The sequence below is a fragment of the Chlorocebus sabaeus genome, chromosome 8 (assembly GCF_047675955.1).
Source record: "Chlorocebus sabaeus isolate Y175 chromosome 8, mChlSab1.0.hap1, whole genome shotgun sequence".
Classification (NCBI taxonomy): domain Eukaryota; kingdom Metazoa; phylum Chordata; class Mammalia; order Primates; family Cercopithecidae; genus Chlorocebus; species Chlorocebus sabaeus.
In genome coordinates, this window is record NC_132911.1 from 2,754,685 (window position 1) to 2,772,059 (window position 17,375).

General features: G+C 48.4%; 1 protein-coding gene across 1 annotated transcript in view; it reads left to right on the forward strand.

Moving 5' to 3' along the window:
- The window catches only part of MYOM2 (myomesin 2), a 101,519-nt gene that overhangs the window by 30,618 nt on the left and 53,526 nt on the right, over positions 1 to 17,375 (forward strand). The window contains exons 11-15 of the mRNA XM_073017921.1: positions 1,465 to 1,606; positions 3,984 to 4,183; positions 4,800 to 4,853; positions 12,716 to 12,843; positions 17,151 to 17,334. Of these exons, the coding sequence (XP_072874022.1) occupies positions 1,465 to 1,606; positions 3,984 to 4,183; positions 4,800 to 4,853; positions 12,716 to 12,843; positions 17,151 to 17,334 (708 nt within the window). The remainder of the gene's footprint in view (positions 1 to 1,464; positions 1,607 to 3,983; positions 4,184 to 4,799; positions 4,854 to 12,715; positions 12,844 to 17,150; positions 17,335 to 17,375) is intronic.

Consider the following 17,375-nt stretch of genomic DNA (forward strand, 5'->3'; position numbering starts at 1 on the left):
ACTCTTGACCATAAGTGATCGGCCCCCCTCGGCCTCCCAAGCGTTGGGATGACAGGCGTGAACCACCCTGCCTGGCCTCACCTACGTTTTTTATCAGTGTCTATTTCACTCTGTCCCGCTTCTGCCCTGGGCGGCATCTCAACAGCCTCTGGGTTTAGGGGCAGCCTCCTTGCTGAGGCACAGCTGACCTACAAGGAAGGCGTTGGAGCACTCCTGCGCCATGTGGCTGCTGCTCCTCTCCGGGTCCCCGGGCTCCTGGCTCCATCCTGATCAGCCCGGTGTCCTTACGTGCTGCCCAGGTTCTCACCTTCCCACCTGCCTCCAGCTCCAGTGGGGTGCACGATGCATCTGTACATCGTCATGATTATTTTTCCATTGCATCCATTAGATCAGAGCTTACAGGAAGGACTGTATCATTAAAGAATATTTCATCTGAAAATAAATAGAAGAAATGTCGACCAAACGTATCTCACCCTCCTCACTTCCCACACGATAGCCTAAGCTTGCAAGTCTGTGAGGTTAGACACTTCCACCATGTTTCACTGCTATTATTAGGTGGGCGTTAAATGTCCCTTCCATCCTCTGCATGTGCCTGCTGGTATGACGCTCCACCCCATAAAAAGGCAATACATGCAACACAGCTCAAATCGCCTTGCTCACTCAGCACCAACAACAGGAAGAAATTAAGGCGAGGGTGGGGAGTTTAACCATTTTCAATCGCTTTCTGAGGCTTTTGAATGTGAGAGGAAACTACTTGGCTCAATGTCAGGAAATTCTCAGCTTTTAATACCCCGAGGATATGTGAGCAGGAAACTGGAGAGTGCTTACACTGCTAAGGATGCATCACAGGACAGCCATGGCTACTGAATAAATACATAGTTCAGATAAGAGGGTTAACATTCTGTGTATTAACTTTCTAAGTTGCTCTGTTGGTTTTCATGCAGCTGTAATTAAACCTAATTGCAACATGGTCATCAATAGACTGAGAAATGAATGATACAATATTGTCCCAAACATTGGCTCAAAATTGGCCCAAAGAGTAAATCACCCAATTTCCTAAGGATTTTGAAATAGAAGAGTATCTCAGGTCATATTTCTCAGGTGCTAGAAATGCTGAATTTTTGCCACTGTTTCATCCGCACCTTTCTGGCCATGTGCCGTTATGCAACATAGCAGCACCAAGAGAAGATGAACTGAATTCGGGATCTAATGACAGAAATTTGTAGACTTAAGTGTTTTATCGAGGATTCTATGTTTTGAAACTTTTTAATTCATAAATAATTTTATATTTCTTGTCACCAATTTCCACCAGAGTAAGAAATATTCTAGTACTTGGAACATGAGGATTAAACAGTGGATCAAATCAAGGGGATAGAATTGGAGCTTGGAGGAGCTGTAAACAAGCTTTGCAGTGACCCCAGCCTTTAAATGACAGATGTGTGCCTTTTCTCTCCCTGCCCCAAGATGCTGACCCGCTGGTCACAGGGGCCCCCGGCGCACCCATGGACTTACAGTGCCACGATGCCAACCGAGACTACGTCATCGTGACCTGGAAGCCGCCCAACACCACCACCGAGAGCCCTGTCATGGGCTATTTTGTGGACCGGTGAGTGTCTTCTGCACGGAATCTTACCACGGACGATATATTGAGAAATCTTTCTCAACACAGGTTGACGTTCCCATTTTTTGATTGGCTCTAGGTCCATGGCTAATTGGTCGTATAAGGTCCTGTTTAGGCAATTGGTAAATACGGCCAAGTAGGCTGAGCCCAGCGTAACCACACTGGGTTTCTTTTTGTTGAAAGTGGGGCCTCATTTGCCTGTTGCACAGTAACCAATTGCCAGTAACCAATCCCACCAATGTCTTCAGGCTTGCTCTGAGCCTCATGCTGTGCTTCCGTTGAGGTACAGGCTGTGCCTCATACTGGAGAGGGCCCTGGCTCTAGCAGAATTCGGGTTTGGAACTGTCCTTCCCTCCTGAGAGAAAAAGTGGTGTGAAGAATGCCAGCTCATTTCTACCGAAGTTCTTTCCTTTTCTCTTCTGAGGAATATGAGTTCTTCTTGTTTCCAAGGCAGAAATCTTGAGCTTTGAAATATTGGAGTTTGTGTCTTAGTTGATAACTTACGTTTAGGTCACCGCTGGAGCCAGTGGAGTTTGAACTCTTTGACTTCCCGTATTGGGGACAGCACTCGGAGGCTGGGAAGTATACTGAGCAGAGCCAGTGGGTTTACTGGATATGCAGTTTATGCCCTAAATACAAATTCCGGTTATTGGAGTAAATTCTAGTTGAGAAAATGAATTTAGAAATTAGAGAGTATAAGAGGATGGTTCTGGCCAGGTACGTTGGCTCATGCCTGTAATCCCAGCACTTTGGGAGGCCAAGGCAGGTGGATCACGAGTTCAGGAGATCAAGACCATCCTGGCCAATATGGTGAAACCCTGTCTCTACTAAAAATACAAAAATTAGCTGGGTGTGGTGGTGTGTGCTTGTAATCCCAGCTACTTAGAAGGCTGAGGCAGGAGAATCTCTTGAGCTGGGGAGGCGGAGGTTGCAGTGAGATGAGATTGCGCCACTGCACTCCAGCCTGGCGACAGAGTGAGACTCCTTCTGGAAAAAAAAAAAAAAAAAAAAGAGGATGGTTCCTGCTAGAAATGCAAAATTTTATATGTATATTAAACAGAAAAATAAGGTGATTAGCTCAGGAAAAAAAGAGGGAATTGGCTTAATTTTTTTTTACGTTGATTAAATTCTCTTCCAACAAAGCTACTTGTTTGGCTTAAACATTCCCCATCAAAGTAATATTTTGATGTGCTAGAGTTCTGCAGGGACTGCTGTTCAGGGCTTACCTGGAATTAAGCAACAACAACAAGAAAAACAAGCCCTCAAAGTGATCTTTTCTCCTGGGACAGCTGATAACTTCTCTGGCCATGTTGACACAAACCATTTCCTGCACTGTCTCAGTTAACAATCCGCACTCCTCCTCTCATCACAAAACGAGCAAACATGAACATCAAAGCAACCGAATGTTTTGGGAATGGGGGTGCATTTGGAAGTGGGGGGTGCAGCTACTCCTCTGTCCTTCCTTCAGGCTTACAACTTGCTAGCTGTTGCCTGAAGTTGAAGGTTTTCCCACCAGACTTTTGGTTTTGACCTTGTTGTTGTCTTTGGCTAAAACAGCCCATGACTTGTGGATCAGAGAGCTTTCATTAAAAGTGCTAGATCCTTAGTGGGAGAGCCGGTTCTTTCCCAGATGAAGGCACCACTCTGGGGTTGAAGTGCTCCCTCCCAAGACTGATTTTCTGAACTGGCTCTTTTCTCCTGGGGATTTAACCTGAAGGTTTTTTTCTTACATTTTTTAACCTGTGGAAAATGGAGGTTAATCTTTCCTGTATTTCCAGGTTTCTGGTCAGGAATTAATATTTTCAAGAGACTTCTAAATTCCACACGATAAGCATTCTAGAAAGAAATGCCCTAATGTTATTCCAGGAGACTGGAAGCCAGCTTTCCCGGGGACCTGGGCCCTTGGTCCCACAGAGTAGGACGGGAGCTGGAGGCAGAGCGGGCTGAGCCTGTTTCCCCAGCCTGGGCCTCAGACAGGTTATGCTGCAGCTTAGGGGTGCCTTGACTATGTCACATAATTCGGAAAAAACTGTTCAGGATACGTCTAAAATAACTTTTTGAGGAGATTTTTGCCTAAATGTGTTTGATGACAGGAATTAATCTTCAACTATAAATTATTAAGATTCATGGGTATATATTACACATATACTAGATAATACATATAATATATATATTGAATTTTCTAAATAGCTCTGTCTTTTAAAGTTTATCTATACAAGACAATATTTTAGCAGCATAGATTTTACTGGCATGAGATATTTTCCTGTTATAATCGGTGTGTTCATATATGTATATACCTATATATATTTAGTAGGTTGCCACATTTGTTATTCTCTGTTGTTTTTCTTTTATTAACTTGAAGATGTGAAGTAGGAACGAACAACTGGGTTCAGTGCAATGATGCACCAGTGAAAATCTGCAAATACCCGGTCACGGGGCTTTTTGAAGGAAGGTCTTACATATTCCGAGTGAGGGCGGTGAACAGTGCGGGCATCAGCCGCCCCTCCAGGGTCTCTGATGCGGTGGCCGCACTTGACCCCTTGGACCTCAGAAGGTTACAAGGTAAGCCGCTCACACCTCAGTATCCGCTGTGCCCAGGAAGCTTTGTGTATGATCTGTTCTCTCTTTCCCTCCCAACTCGATGTGAGCCGAGAGAACGCCCTGTGTGCAGAGTGTAGCACAGGCTGTTTCACTGTTCTCCAACGTCTCTGCCAACATCACTGCAGGAATGGGAACAGGCTGACATGTACACTCTAAAATGATTGTGCCTCACCTCCAGAAAGCTCTTTGCTGGAATCCAGTCAAATTGGCTCAGAATTAGACCTTTTTTTTAATTCCATTGGTGATATAATTTCACACATAATGACACTTAGAAGGCCGTCCTATTTCTGAGTTTTAGTTTCGCATGACACAGTTTCCTCAATGGGACTGGGCCCTTCGTTATGGTTCTAGGCGAGCCGCTGTATTTCCTTCCCACATGGTCCTTTGCATCCACCACCAAGAGCGGAGAAGTGCTGTTACCAGGACACTTCCAGAATCAGCTCGGATGCCCCCAGAGGACTCACAGGCTGTAGTGCGAATGCAGAGGAGACGCAGAACTGGCACAGAATTAGGGAAGACAGGGGATTTTTGGGCAACCTTCACGTGTCAAGTCAAGTGTCAACCTTTCTCTCCACAGCCGTTCATTTGGAAGGAGAGAAGGACATTGTCATTTATCAGGATGACCTTGAAGGTAAGTCGCTCCTCATCACTCCAGCTGCTCGTCCCCTGGGGATTTGGAGTTGTCATTAGAGATGGGAGAGATGGACAGAGAACGCCCCTACTGAGCACAGCCTCTGCATGGAACAATGAAAACTGCGGGTCAGGCCTGCAAGCCCAGTGCCCACAGAAGTTAAAAAAAGAAAAAAACAAGACAGAGTGAGAGGGTGGGAGAAAGGGTGAAGGAGTAGTGAGTGTTAGACTCACCTTTCATTTGGGGTTTACAAAGGCATTCTTTCGGGGACTCGTAGAGAAGAAACCCAACTAAAGCTAAGACTTGATTCCTGGGTGACGTAAGATCCTTTCTCGTGGATTGCGTTGTGAAATCGATTTCATTTTACATTTTCTAAGCAAAAATTTTATTCCTGACATTTTAACTGAAATGGATTGAGTCTTTCCTGCCAAAGGATGTTCTTGGTCCTTATTTATATTTGATTTTGTGGATATTTCTTCTCCCTGATATTCCTTTTAAAGAGCTTTAGAAAGAATGATGTGTTAAGGAGAATCCAACATTATTGACCATAAATCAAAAGATTTTAATTGGACTTATAACTAGAGTTCATAGAGTGCCATGGGTGAAAACTTAAAAAGAAAGATTTCGAATTAGTTTGGAGCCACTGGCTAAGGAGCGGTGATTTTGAGCTGCTCTTTAAAATCACAGCCGTGTTCTCTCTCCCAGAGCTGCAGTCGCAAAAACGTTTTCTGGATCGGTTTTCTACATCTGAAGCGATAGGTCCCCATCTAGTATCCACACATGGCATTTTCTGCCACATGAAGATTTTTCTCTGGGATCTCAGAACAAACATATGTCCCAATGTGTCCCATGAGGAACATAAACTCCCAAAAGAAGACCGTTAAGAGTTCTGGTCAAGCCAAGCTAACCTTTGAGCCTTAGTCAAACCCCGTGGCTCCAGAAGGACCTAGAACTCAGGACGGACACTCCATACGTAAGGAATGAAAGTGAGGGCTTTGGGGAGGGCGACTGCTTGCAGCTTCCTGGGCGTCTGGTGTTTTGACTCAGCCTAGTATTCCGTCTCGTGCATGGAAACCCTCTCCATTTTTTGGATGATTAAAACATGGATATTTGAATGACTGAAAAATGGCTCCAAATTCTTTTGGAAGAGAAGGCATGCTTGAGGCTGACCAGCCTGTGTGGAATGAGGTCTGGTTCTGGTCTGTGGGAGGAACAGGCAGCCCAGGCTGTGTGGAATGAGGTCTGGTTCTGGTCTGCGGGAGGAACAGGCAGCCCAGGCTGTGTGGAATGAGGTCTGGTTCTGGTCTGCGGGAGGAACAGGCAGCCCAGGCTGTGTGGAATGAGGTCTGGTTCTGGTCTGTGGGAGGAACAGGCAGCCCAGGCTGTATAGAATGAGGTTTGGTTCTGGCCTGTGGGAGGAACAGGCAGCCCAGGCTGTGTGGAATGAGGTTTGGTTCTGGCCTGTGGGAGGAACAGGCAGCCCAGGCTGTGTGGAATGAGGTCTGGTTCTGGTCTGTGGGAGGAACAGGCAGCCCAGGCTGTATAGAATGAGGTTTGGTTCTGGTCTGTGGGAGGAACAGGCAGCCCAGGCTGTGTGGAATGAGGTTTGGTTCTGACCTGTGGGAGGAACAGGCAGCCCAGGCTGTGTGGAATGAGGTTTGGTTCTGGTCTGTGGGAGGAACAGGCAGCCCAGGCTGTATAGAATGAGGTCTGGTTCTGGTCTGCGGGAGGAACAGGCAGCCCAGGCTGTGTAGAATGAGGTTTGGTTCTGACCTGTGGGAGGAACAGGCAGCCCAGGCTGTGTAGAATGAGGTTTGGTTCTGACCTGTGGGAGGAACGGGCAGCCCAGGCTGTATAGAATGAGGTCTGGTTCTGGTCTGCGGGAGGAACGGGCAGCCCAGGCTGTGTGGAATGAGGTCTGGTTCTGGTCTGCGGGAGGAACGGGCAGCCCAGGCTGTGTGGAATGAGGTCTGGTTCTGGTCTGCGGGAGGAACGGGCAGCCCAGGCTGTGTGGAATGAGGTCTGGTTCTGGTCTGCGGGAGGAACGGGCAGCCCAGGCTGTGTGGAATGAGGTCTGGTTCTGGTCTGCGGGAGGAACGGGCAGCCCAGGCTGTGTGGAATGAGGTCTGGTTCTGGTCTGCGGGAGGAACGGGCAGCCCAGGCTGTGTGGAATGAGGTCTGGTTCTGGTCTGCGGGAGGAACGGGCAGCCCAGGCTGTGTGGAATGAGGTCTGGTTCTGGTCTGCGGGAGGAACGGGCAGCCCAGGCTGTGTGGAATGAGGTCTGGTTCTGGTCTGCGGGAGGAACGGGCAGCCCAGGCTGTGTGGAATGAGGTTTGGTTCTGACCTGTGGGAGGAACGGGCAGCCCAGGCTGTGTGGAATGAGGTTTGGTTCTGGTCTGTGGGAGGAACAGGCAGCCCAGGCTGTATAGAATGAGGTCTGGTTCTGGTCTGCGGGAGGAACAGGCAGCCCAGGCTGTATAGAATGAGGTTTGGTTCTGACCTGTGGGAGGAACAGGCAGCCCAGGCTGTGTGGAATGAGGTCTGGTTCTGGTCTGTGGGAGGAACAGGCAGCCCAGGCTGTATAGAATGAGGTCTGGTTCTGGTCTGTGGGAGGAACAGGCAGCCCAGGCTGTGTGGAATGAGGTCTGGTTCTGGTCTGTGGGAGGAACAGGCAGCCCAGGCTGTGTAGAATGAGATTTGGTTCTGGCCTGCAAGAGGAACAGGCAGCCCAGGCTGTGTAGAATGAGATTTAGTTCTGACCTGCGGGAGGAACAGGCAGCCCAGGCTGTGTGGAATGAGATTTGGTTCTGGCCTGCAAGAGGAACAGGCAGCCCAGGCTGTGTAGAATGAGATTTGGTTCTGACCTGTGGGAGGAACGGGCAGCCCAGGCTGTGTGGAATGAGGTCTGGTTCTGGTCCGTGCGAGGAACAGGCAGCCCAGGCTGTGTGGAATGAGGTCTGGTTCTGGTCTGTGGGAGGAACAGGCAGCCCAGGCTGTGTGGAATGAGGTCTGGTTCTGGTCTGTGGGAGGAACAGGCAGCCCAGGCTGTGTGGAATGAGGTTTGGTTCTGGCCTGTGGGAGGAACAGGCAGCCCAGGCTGTATAGAATGAGGTTTGGTTCTGACCTGTGGGAGGAACGGGCAGCCCAGGCTGTGTGGAATGAGGTCTGGTTCTGGTCCGTGCGAGGAACAGGCAGCCCAGGCTGTGTGGAATGAGGTCTGGTTCTGGTCTGTGGGAGGAACAGGCAGCCCAGGCTGTGTGGAATGAGGTCTGGTTCTGACCTGTGGGAGGAACGGGCAGCCCAGGCTGTGTGGAATGAGGTTTGGTTCTGGTCTGCGGGAGGAACAGGCAGCCCAGGCTGTATAGAATGAGGTTTGGTTCTGACCTGTGGGAGGAACGGGCAGCCCAGGCTGTGTGGAATGAGGTCTGGTTCTGGTCCGTGCGAGGAACAGGCAGCCCAGGCTGTGTGGAATGAGGTCTGGTTCTGGTCTGTGGGAGGAACAGGCAGCCCAGGCTGTGTGGAATGAGGTCTGGTTCTGGTCTGTGGGAGGAACAGGCAGCCCAGGCTGTGTGGAATGAGGTTTGGTTCTGGCCTGTGGGAGGAACAGGCAGCCCAGGCTGTGTGGAATGAGATTTGGTTCTGGCCTGCAAGAGGAACAGGCAGCCCAGGCTGTGTGGAATGAGGTCTGGTTCTGACCTGCGGGAGGAACAGGCAGCCCAGGCTGTGTGGAATGAGGTCTGGTTCTGGTCTGTGCGAGGAACAGGCAGCCCAGGCTGTGTGGAATGAGGTCTGGTTCTGGTCTGTGGGAGGAACAGGCAGCCCAGGCTGTGTGGAATGAGGTCTGGTTCTGGTCTGTGGGAGGAACAGGCAGCCCAGGCTGTGTGGAATGAGGTCTGGTTCTGGTCTGTGGGAGGAACAGGTAGTCCCCCTTCTCACTCCTCACAGGCAGACAGATTCAGGGAGGAGACGGGCAGCCCGGACCTTGCTGAGTGGATGTGTAGGATTCCAGCCTGGCAAAAATGAGCCACGGTGAGAAGGTGTAACTTGCTTTGTAAACGTCACATATCTGTGATGAGATCTGCCTTCTGTCAAGGCCATTGTGAAGAGCACTGGGGAAGGGAAATCATGGAATGGAATGAATCTTCCCCAGGCGGAAGCCCTGCCTTTTCGGAGGGACAGTCTATCTTTCTAGCGAGACGTGATTGTGGTGGGATAGACCGTAGCCCGCTGTTCATGACGTGTCAAAGGAAGAAAGAGCAGGTGTCCTGAGGCTTGGTTTGCCAGTTGATAAAACGGAAGTTTGGTGTCCAGAAACAGTAGCTCTCATTTCCCGCTGGAGTAAAGACACAGATGCTATTTTCCATGGTCGCGTGTTTTCCTTGCTTTCAGCAAGGCAGGTTTCTGGCTGGTGGGGCCTGTGCCCTCCTCTGTTGGAGGCGGCTGTGAACACAACAGGATTTATTCATCCTCAGGGGACTTTTCCAAGACTGTGTTTATGTGGTGGGTCATGGGAGGCTGAGGGTGAGACTCTTAGATGGAAAATTGCTTGACTTGGTACGTGGACACTGCCTGAGGCTCAGCCTCCCGGGCTTCAGTTCTCTGACGTGACACCTTGTGTACAGTGAACAGGCAATTTCCACGGTCAGAAACAAACTGGGTATGAAACTGAAATTCTGCTACGTTGATATGGGGTTTTGGAAAGTCCATCTGTTCACCTCAGCCATTTTAAACAAGGAGTAACTCCTCTAACTTAAAAAATCTTTATCTGAAGAAAGAGATCTATAATGTTTCTAAGCAAACCATTTCGGGCTTCAAGAATTTGCTATTAGGAAGTTCCCTTTTCTACCTGTGTCTTTTTTCTTCAGCTGATTTTTTTTTTCTTTTACCATTGTTTTAGCTAGAAAACACTTGGTAAATGCCACTTGTTTTTAATGAAACAGAAACTCAGTACTGTTGTTAGCTAAAAATGGCTCCTCTGCTATTTTTGACTTTTTGCTAAGTTTTCCGTATCGTTTTAATCTTCGGCAATGTCTTCCTTCAAACATTTAAACGGCTATCCGTGCTCTTCCCTTAACACAAACCCAACTTGCCCAGTATTTCTTGAATTGCTTCGTTGAAAAATGGACACCGTATTCTTGGAAAGGCCAGAATAGACTCTCGCAGAATTTAATGAGAGCGTTTTTACTCTACTGTTTTACCATGTTTTTCTCTCCTAATTATGCATGTAAGCGTTGGCTGTGCTGTCCTAGGCTGGGTCATCTGCAGCCCACGTGCTCAGTCACTTGCTCTGTGCTCTGCAGGACCCTAGAATTCTGTCAAATCTAAACTAAACTTGGCGTTTCATTTACTTAGAGAAAAATCTCCTGGGGAGGTTGTGGTTTCCTTAGGTGGTTGAGGGAACAAAATGCAGAAGATGGAACCAGAAGACCTAAGTCTGGACTCCAATTCAGCCACCCAGTAGCTGTGCGATCTTAGGAAAATGTTATGTTTTTATGAGTTCAATTTCTGGATTTTTAAGTGGAGGAAACCAATAGTATCTTCCTCCATACATGAACAGAACCCAAAATAAGATATTGGATGTGAAAAGCATTTTACAACAATAATATATATTATATATTAATAATGTATATAACATATAATAATACGAGAAGTATGTGTGTGTTTCTCTCTCACTGTTTTCATTTAGTATTGACTTGGCCCATTGGAACAGGGCTCGGGAGCCTTCAGGGCTGAAGCAGAAGTGAGGGCAGTGTCAGTGCCCTGGGGGTAGAACCGTTGGCCAGTGTCTCGCCTGTGCTTAGCGGCATCTCCGGTGTGCTTAGCAGTGTCTCATGTGTGCTTAGTGGTGTCTCATGTGTGCTTAGTGGTGTCTTGTGTGTGCTTAGTGGCATCTAACCTGTGCTTAGCGGCATCTCGCATGTGCCTAGTGGCATCTCATGTGTGCTTAGTGGTATCTCGTGTGTGCTTAGCAGTGTGTCACGTGTGCTTAGCAGTGTCTTGTGTGTGCTTAGCGGCATCTCACATATGCCTAGTGGCATCTCACATGTGCTTAGTGGTGTCTCATGTGTGCTTAGTGGCGTCTCGCGTGTGACTAGCGGGATCGCACGTGCGCTTAGCAGCATCCTGCCTGTGCCTAGTGGTGCCTTGTGTGTGCTTAGTGGTGTCTCTCGTGTGCTTAGCGGTATCTCACATGTACCTAGCAGTGTCTCGTGTGTGCTTAATGTTCATTTGCTTTCCCTCGGCTCCCCTCTCAGCTGCAGGGTCATTGCTCATCCCCACCCCCGTGCTTCCCTCTCCCTGGCTTGTGGGACCCTTTTGAACCCTTTTCTCCTCTCCCCATGGTTGGAGCATCTGCAAATCCGCAAGGCTCCTGTGATCACATTGTCCGAGGTGATGACGATGTGAAGAATGACTCAAGTGTCTTGCCCTAGCCGGGGATCCCCTGCTGACAAAGCTGTGTTCTTTCTTCCCACCTTGTCATCAAAGGAATTGTCTCTCACTGTGCTTTCTCTGGTCTTTTGCTACGTGCAGGGGCAAAGGCGGCAAGACCGTTCCGAGAGTGTGAACGAGATTCTGCAGTCAGCGGCTCACATCTGCTCGCTGCTTCTGTTCGTTGCCTTGTTCTTTCTGTCCCCTTGGTTTGCTTCCCTCGTCAGCACCTCTAAAATAAACCAGGATTCCATTTTGGAATTTCGGCGTGTATTACAGGAGATGAGTTTTCCACATCTTCTCTCTGGCATGCTTTTTTCTGTGGGTCTCGAGGTGTGGACATGGTGCGTGGGTGGAGAGCAGGCCTGTGGAGTGTCCCCCGCCCCGGTTACCCTCTGCACTTTCTGGAGACACGCTGACTCCTTGTGTGAAATTCAGCACCTTACCAGAATGACCCCAGCTCAGCCTGTGTTGTCTCTGACACGCAATGCACTGTGCAATAGGGCTCAGGAAACGAAACCCAGTCTTGTTTTGTGCTATTTCTGTGTTCAATTCCTGGCCTGCCACAGAGTCCTGAGGGAGCAACTGGATTTTGAGAAGGGCTCAGAGATGTCCCAGGGAGGTTTCAGACCATTTTAATCATGTGCTAATCTAATTGGAGGTTCATAACATTTTGTATCACAATTTCAAGAACTGTGGGTCTGGAAAAACCTCCACCTCCACGCCTTATGAGAATCTCCTATAAATTGAGACAGAAATCCCCACACTTCATAGTGTATTTTAAAAAGATGTATGTCAGAAGAGAGGCGTATGGAGCATCTCTGACTGCAAATATTCTAGCATAAGTCATTTGCAGAAGACTTATTAACATCACTCCAGAATTCAAACATACAGACATGGACTACCGTGCCTGTGAATATGGTACTGAGCTTCTGAGGGAGGAGCAGGCAAGGTGCTTTAGAAGCGGATGCATAATTTAAGTGCTCTGAGGGCACATGGTATAAAGAAAGAACCTGGAGGGGATCCTTAGAGATGGGGCCGCCTCGTTCTGCGGTGCTTCGTATTGCAGAACACAGACTGCGAATACGTTCTCTGCACAGATTCCCAGTGCAGTCAGGGTTCCATTTCGGATGCAATGCCTGGTTTCTTCTGGCAAATCCTTCCCCCTCTTCCAGCAGAATCTCTGGAAGACTTTTGGATGAGATTCCTTTCTTATGAACTGGCTTATATCTGTATCGGAAGCACAAATGATCTAATGGTACCTTATCCTCTGGTTCCGAAGAAGCAGATCTTTGGGGTTTGTTTGCTTCCCCCAAATAGAAACAAGACAAAGTGCAATACCCATGTGGTAGCATCCTCCAGTGCCCCGAGGTGGGCCACGGCGAGGCTGATGGGAGTCCTCCAGCCCTCACCGAGTTTATTATTCCTCCAGGTGATGTCCAGGTTCCAGGGCCTCCCACCAATGTGCACGCCTCCGAGATCAGCAGAAACTATGTCGTCCTCAGCTGGGAGCCACCCACTCCCCGCGGCAAGGACCCGCTCATGTACTTCATCGAGAAGGTAAACTCTCAGTCTGTGTCCTGGAAAAGCAGATCTCTGTGTGGCCCCCCACTGTCATGAGCTCTGCGTGGCCCCCCACTGACGTGATCTCTGCGTGGCCCCCCTGTCGTGATCTCTGCGTGGCCCCCCACTGTCGTGATCTCTGCGTGGCCCCCCTGTCGTGATCTCTGCGTGGCTCCCCACTGTCGTGATCTCTGCGTGGCCCCCCACTGTCGTGATCTCTGCGTGGCCCCCCTGTTGTGATCTCTGCGTGGCCCCCCACTGTCGTGATCTCTGCGTGGCCCCCCTGTTGTGATCTCTGCGTGGCCCCCCACTGTCGTGATCTCTGCGTGGCCCCCCTGTTGTGATCTCTGCGTGGCCCCCCACTGTCGTGATCTCTGCGTGGCCCCCCTGTTGTGATCTCTGCGTGGCCCCCCTGTCGTGATCTCTGCGTGGCCCCCCACTGTCGTGATCTCTGCGTGGCCCCCCACTGTCGTGATCTCTGCGTGGCCCCCCACTGTCATGTTTGCTGTGTTGTAAAGATGGTCCAGCCACACTGTCGTGTTTGCTGTGTTTTAAAGATGGTCCATCAGTGAGTCCAGACGCTGCACCATTGCTGGGGAACATGAGGTCACACCACAGCAGGGAGGAAATTGGCACCAGGGGGCTGGGCTGCGTCCTAGCCTGGCGTTGCACCTTGGTGTGAGCACGGAGTGGCTTCCCTCTCTGGGTGCCCGTGTTCTCCACTGCCCCGTGGAGAGTTCCACCATCTCCTTCCTGCTGCAGCGTTCCAGGCACCTACGTCTGGGGATTCCAGATTCCTCGCTGGCCGTGCTTGTGCACAAGCCGTATGGCCACTGGGTGGCAATCGTGTAGAGGAAATTCACACAAGACGGAGAAGCGTTAGAATTGCCAGATCATCCAACAGAAGGCTTTTTTTTTCCACCCTGAATGCATACAAAGAAATACAAAATACATTGTATATTGCAGTTCTGCAATCACACACATGTGTATGTAGGTAACCTACAGAATTTCACAGATGATAACCTCACCCAGCACACATTCTCTTTTTAGCCTGTCCTGTGACGTTAAAAACACAGGTTGTGACCCACTGATCTGACTTGGTGACCCTCTATTGGGTTGTAGACCATAGTTGGATAAGCCTCCAATGTCCTACAAAGGCTGTAACTATGGTTTTGTGATACAAAATTTATATTATAATATGTAATCCAACAGGCAGTATGCACGTGACAGAGAATATAACATATATAAGCTTATGCCACCTAATACAGTAATCACATCCAGCACCACTCAGTGCGGCATGGCGGAAGCAGAAATGGAAATGAACATATTTCAGACTCCAGAATGGAGGAGGGCCCTCTGGGCTTCTCTGCTTATTTGCAATGCGTGCTATCTAGGGGGTAGAAACTGGAATTATTTCAGGGTAAACATTACATTATTAATTCTGGGTGATAAAATATAGTTATTTGTGTTACGAAAATACAAGTGGTCAGTCCCTCTGTGGGGCTCTCCTGGGGTGGAAGGTATTTTCTCAGGCCCCTCATTCCCCTCATCTTCCACCAATACCAGAAACACCAAGTTTGCAAACACACTTTTATTTTTGTTTTTGAGATCAGGTCTCATTTTGTCACTCAGGCTAGAGTGCAGTGGCACAGTCATGGCTAACTGCAGTCTCCACTTCCTGGGCTCAAACAGTCCTTCTTCCCCAGCCCCCAACCCCCAGAGTAGCTGGGACCACAGGTGTGCACCACCACACCCAGCTGATTTTTAATTGTTTATGTAGAGATGAGGTCTCGCCGTGTTGCCCAGGCTGGTCTCAAATTCTCGGCACAAGCAGTCTTCCTGCCTCAGCCTCCCAAAGTGCTGGGATTACAGGCACTTCAATGTGTTTACAGGCCAGGTGAGCCACAACACCTGTCCTGCAAACACAGTTGTAGAAGGAGGACCGTACCGTCGAGCCAGTGTGTGGGCAGAACCACCTGCGGTCAGTATTGATGACATGGCAGACACACTTTTTTTGTAATTTTTATTATTTTATTTTTCTATTAGTTATTGGGGTACAGGAGGTATTTGGTTACATGAGTAGGTTCTTCAGTGGTGATTTGTGAGATGTGGGTGCCCCCGTCACCTGAGCAGTGTACACTGCACGGTATTTCTTGTCCTTCATCCCTTGCCCGCCCTCCCACTCTTCTCCCCAGTCCCCGAAGTCCATTGTGTCATTCTTTTTTTTTTTTCTTTTTTTTTTTTTTTTTGAGATGGAGTCTCACTCTGTCGCCCAGGCTAGAGTGCAGTGGCCGGATCTCAGCTCACTGCAAGCTCTGCCTCCCGGGTTCACGCCATTCTCCTGCCTCAGCCTCCCGAGTAGTTGGGACTACAGGCGCCCGTCACCTTGCCCGGCTAGTTTTTTTGTATTTTTTAGTAGAGATGAGGTTTCACCGTGTTAGCCAGGATGGTCTTGATCCCCTGACCTCGTGATCCGCCCATCTCGGCCTCCCAAAGTGCTGGGATTACAGGTTTGAGCCACCGTGCCTGGCCCATTGTGTCATTCTTATGCCTTTGCAGTAAACACATTTTTAAGAAAATGTAATTTCAGCTTTTATTTTAGCTTCAGGGGGTACCTGTGCAAGTTCTGACAAGGGTATATTGTGTGATACTGATTTCGAGGTACAATTGATCTCATCACCCAGGTAGTGGGCATTGTACCCCATAGGTGGTTTTTCAGCCCTTGCCCTGTCTGGTAGGTTTCGATGTCTATCGTTGCCATCTTTGTGTCCATGCGTACCCAGTGTTTAGCTCCCACTTATAAGTGAGAACATGCAGTATTTGGTTTTCTGTTCCTGTGTTAATTCACTTAGGATAACAGCCTCCAGCTGCACCCATGTGGCTGCACAGGACATGATTTCGTTCCTCTTTATGGCTGCGTAGTATTCCCTGGTGTGGAGGCACCACGTTCTCTCTGCAGTCCACCGTTGATGGGCCCCGGGGTTGAGTCCATGTCTTTGCTGCTGTGGACAGTGCTGCGATGAACATACAAGCGCATGCATCTTCTGGGTGAATGATTTATTTTCCTTTGGGCACATACCCAGGAATGGGATTGCTGGATGGAATGGTAGTTCTGCTTTAGGTTCTCTGAGAAGTCTCTACACTGCTTTCCACAGTGACTGAGCTAACTGACATTCCCCCAGCTGTGGATAAGCCTTCCCTTTGTGGACCCACATTCTGAGGTAGGAGAGGAAGCTCTCCTATAGACACCTGGACTGCGGTTGCTTGGGGTTGTGAGGGCCTCAGGCCCATGATGCCCTGGAGGCTCCCACCACGAACGCCTGGGGCAGATGCAAAATAGCGACTTTTCACTTCCACCAAAATGAGAGAAAATCCCTTCAAATATGAGTCTGATTTCTAGAAGTCTGGGTTGCTATCTGAAATTTTCAGCAGACTTACCAGGGTCAATGTATATCCAACTTTTACGACCACAAAACTACTTTCAAAAAGGAGTTTTATCTCTATGTGAAAAAATAAAATAAAATGTAATCAAGGTTTTTAAAGTAATTATGAAAGATAAAAAATAAATAAGCAGTATATAAAATTTGGGAAAGACAGAGAAGTTACATGGAATGCAATTAAAATCAACAATAATTCCATCATATTAAATAGTCATATTAAAGTGTGGTACATATAGTTATAGTCTTTTTCTCCATAGATTTTAATGTACTTGTTATATCATACAGTTTGCATTCTGTGTTACATTCCACAAAATAACATAATTTCTCTTATTAGACTAAATATCTTTCTACAGTAATTTAACTGGCTATGTGGTTTTTAATCTATGAACATATCATCATGTGTCTTACTGTATTGGTAGTCATTTTGATTGCTGTCATTTTATCACTACTGCAAGTAGCTGCAATATGGTAATAATTTTAAGTTGAAATGTGAACCACTGAGTTACGATGGAATTTTGCAAACATACTTCTAAATTATCTTTTATTATTTGCAGGTTAATTCTATTTTGCTAAAACTACCACCTATGTATTTATTCTCTTACGTTTTCTATGGTTTAATCATTTACTTTAATGGAAAAATATTTATTAGTAAATATGATCAACTTTGGGTAATTTGTGACTTCCTTCTCCAAACTGGCATCATGTTTCATAAAACTCCGAGAAGATGCATGGCCATCCTCTGTGTGCGAGACGCGGTGGGCGAGCCTGGTGGACCTGGGTTAGAGAGAACAGAGCATTTTTTCCTCCTCCACACGCCTCTGGGAACCTCTCGGTTTTCACCGCCAGTCTCGTTTCTCTTTGTAGTCCGTGGTGGGGAGCGGTAGCTGGCAGAGAGTCAACGCCCAGACGGCCGTGAGGTCCCCGAGATATGCCGTGTTTGACCTCATGGAGGGGAAGTCATACGTGTTCCGAGTGCTGTCAGCCAACCGGCATGGCCTGAGCGAGCCGTCGGAGATAACGTCCCCCATTGAGGCCCAGGACGTGACTGGTGAGCTGTCACCCTGGGTGGCCCCAAGGCAGGACGGGCTA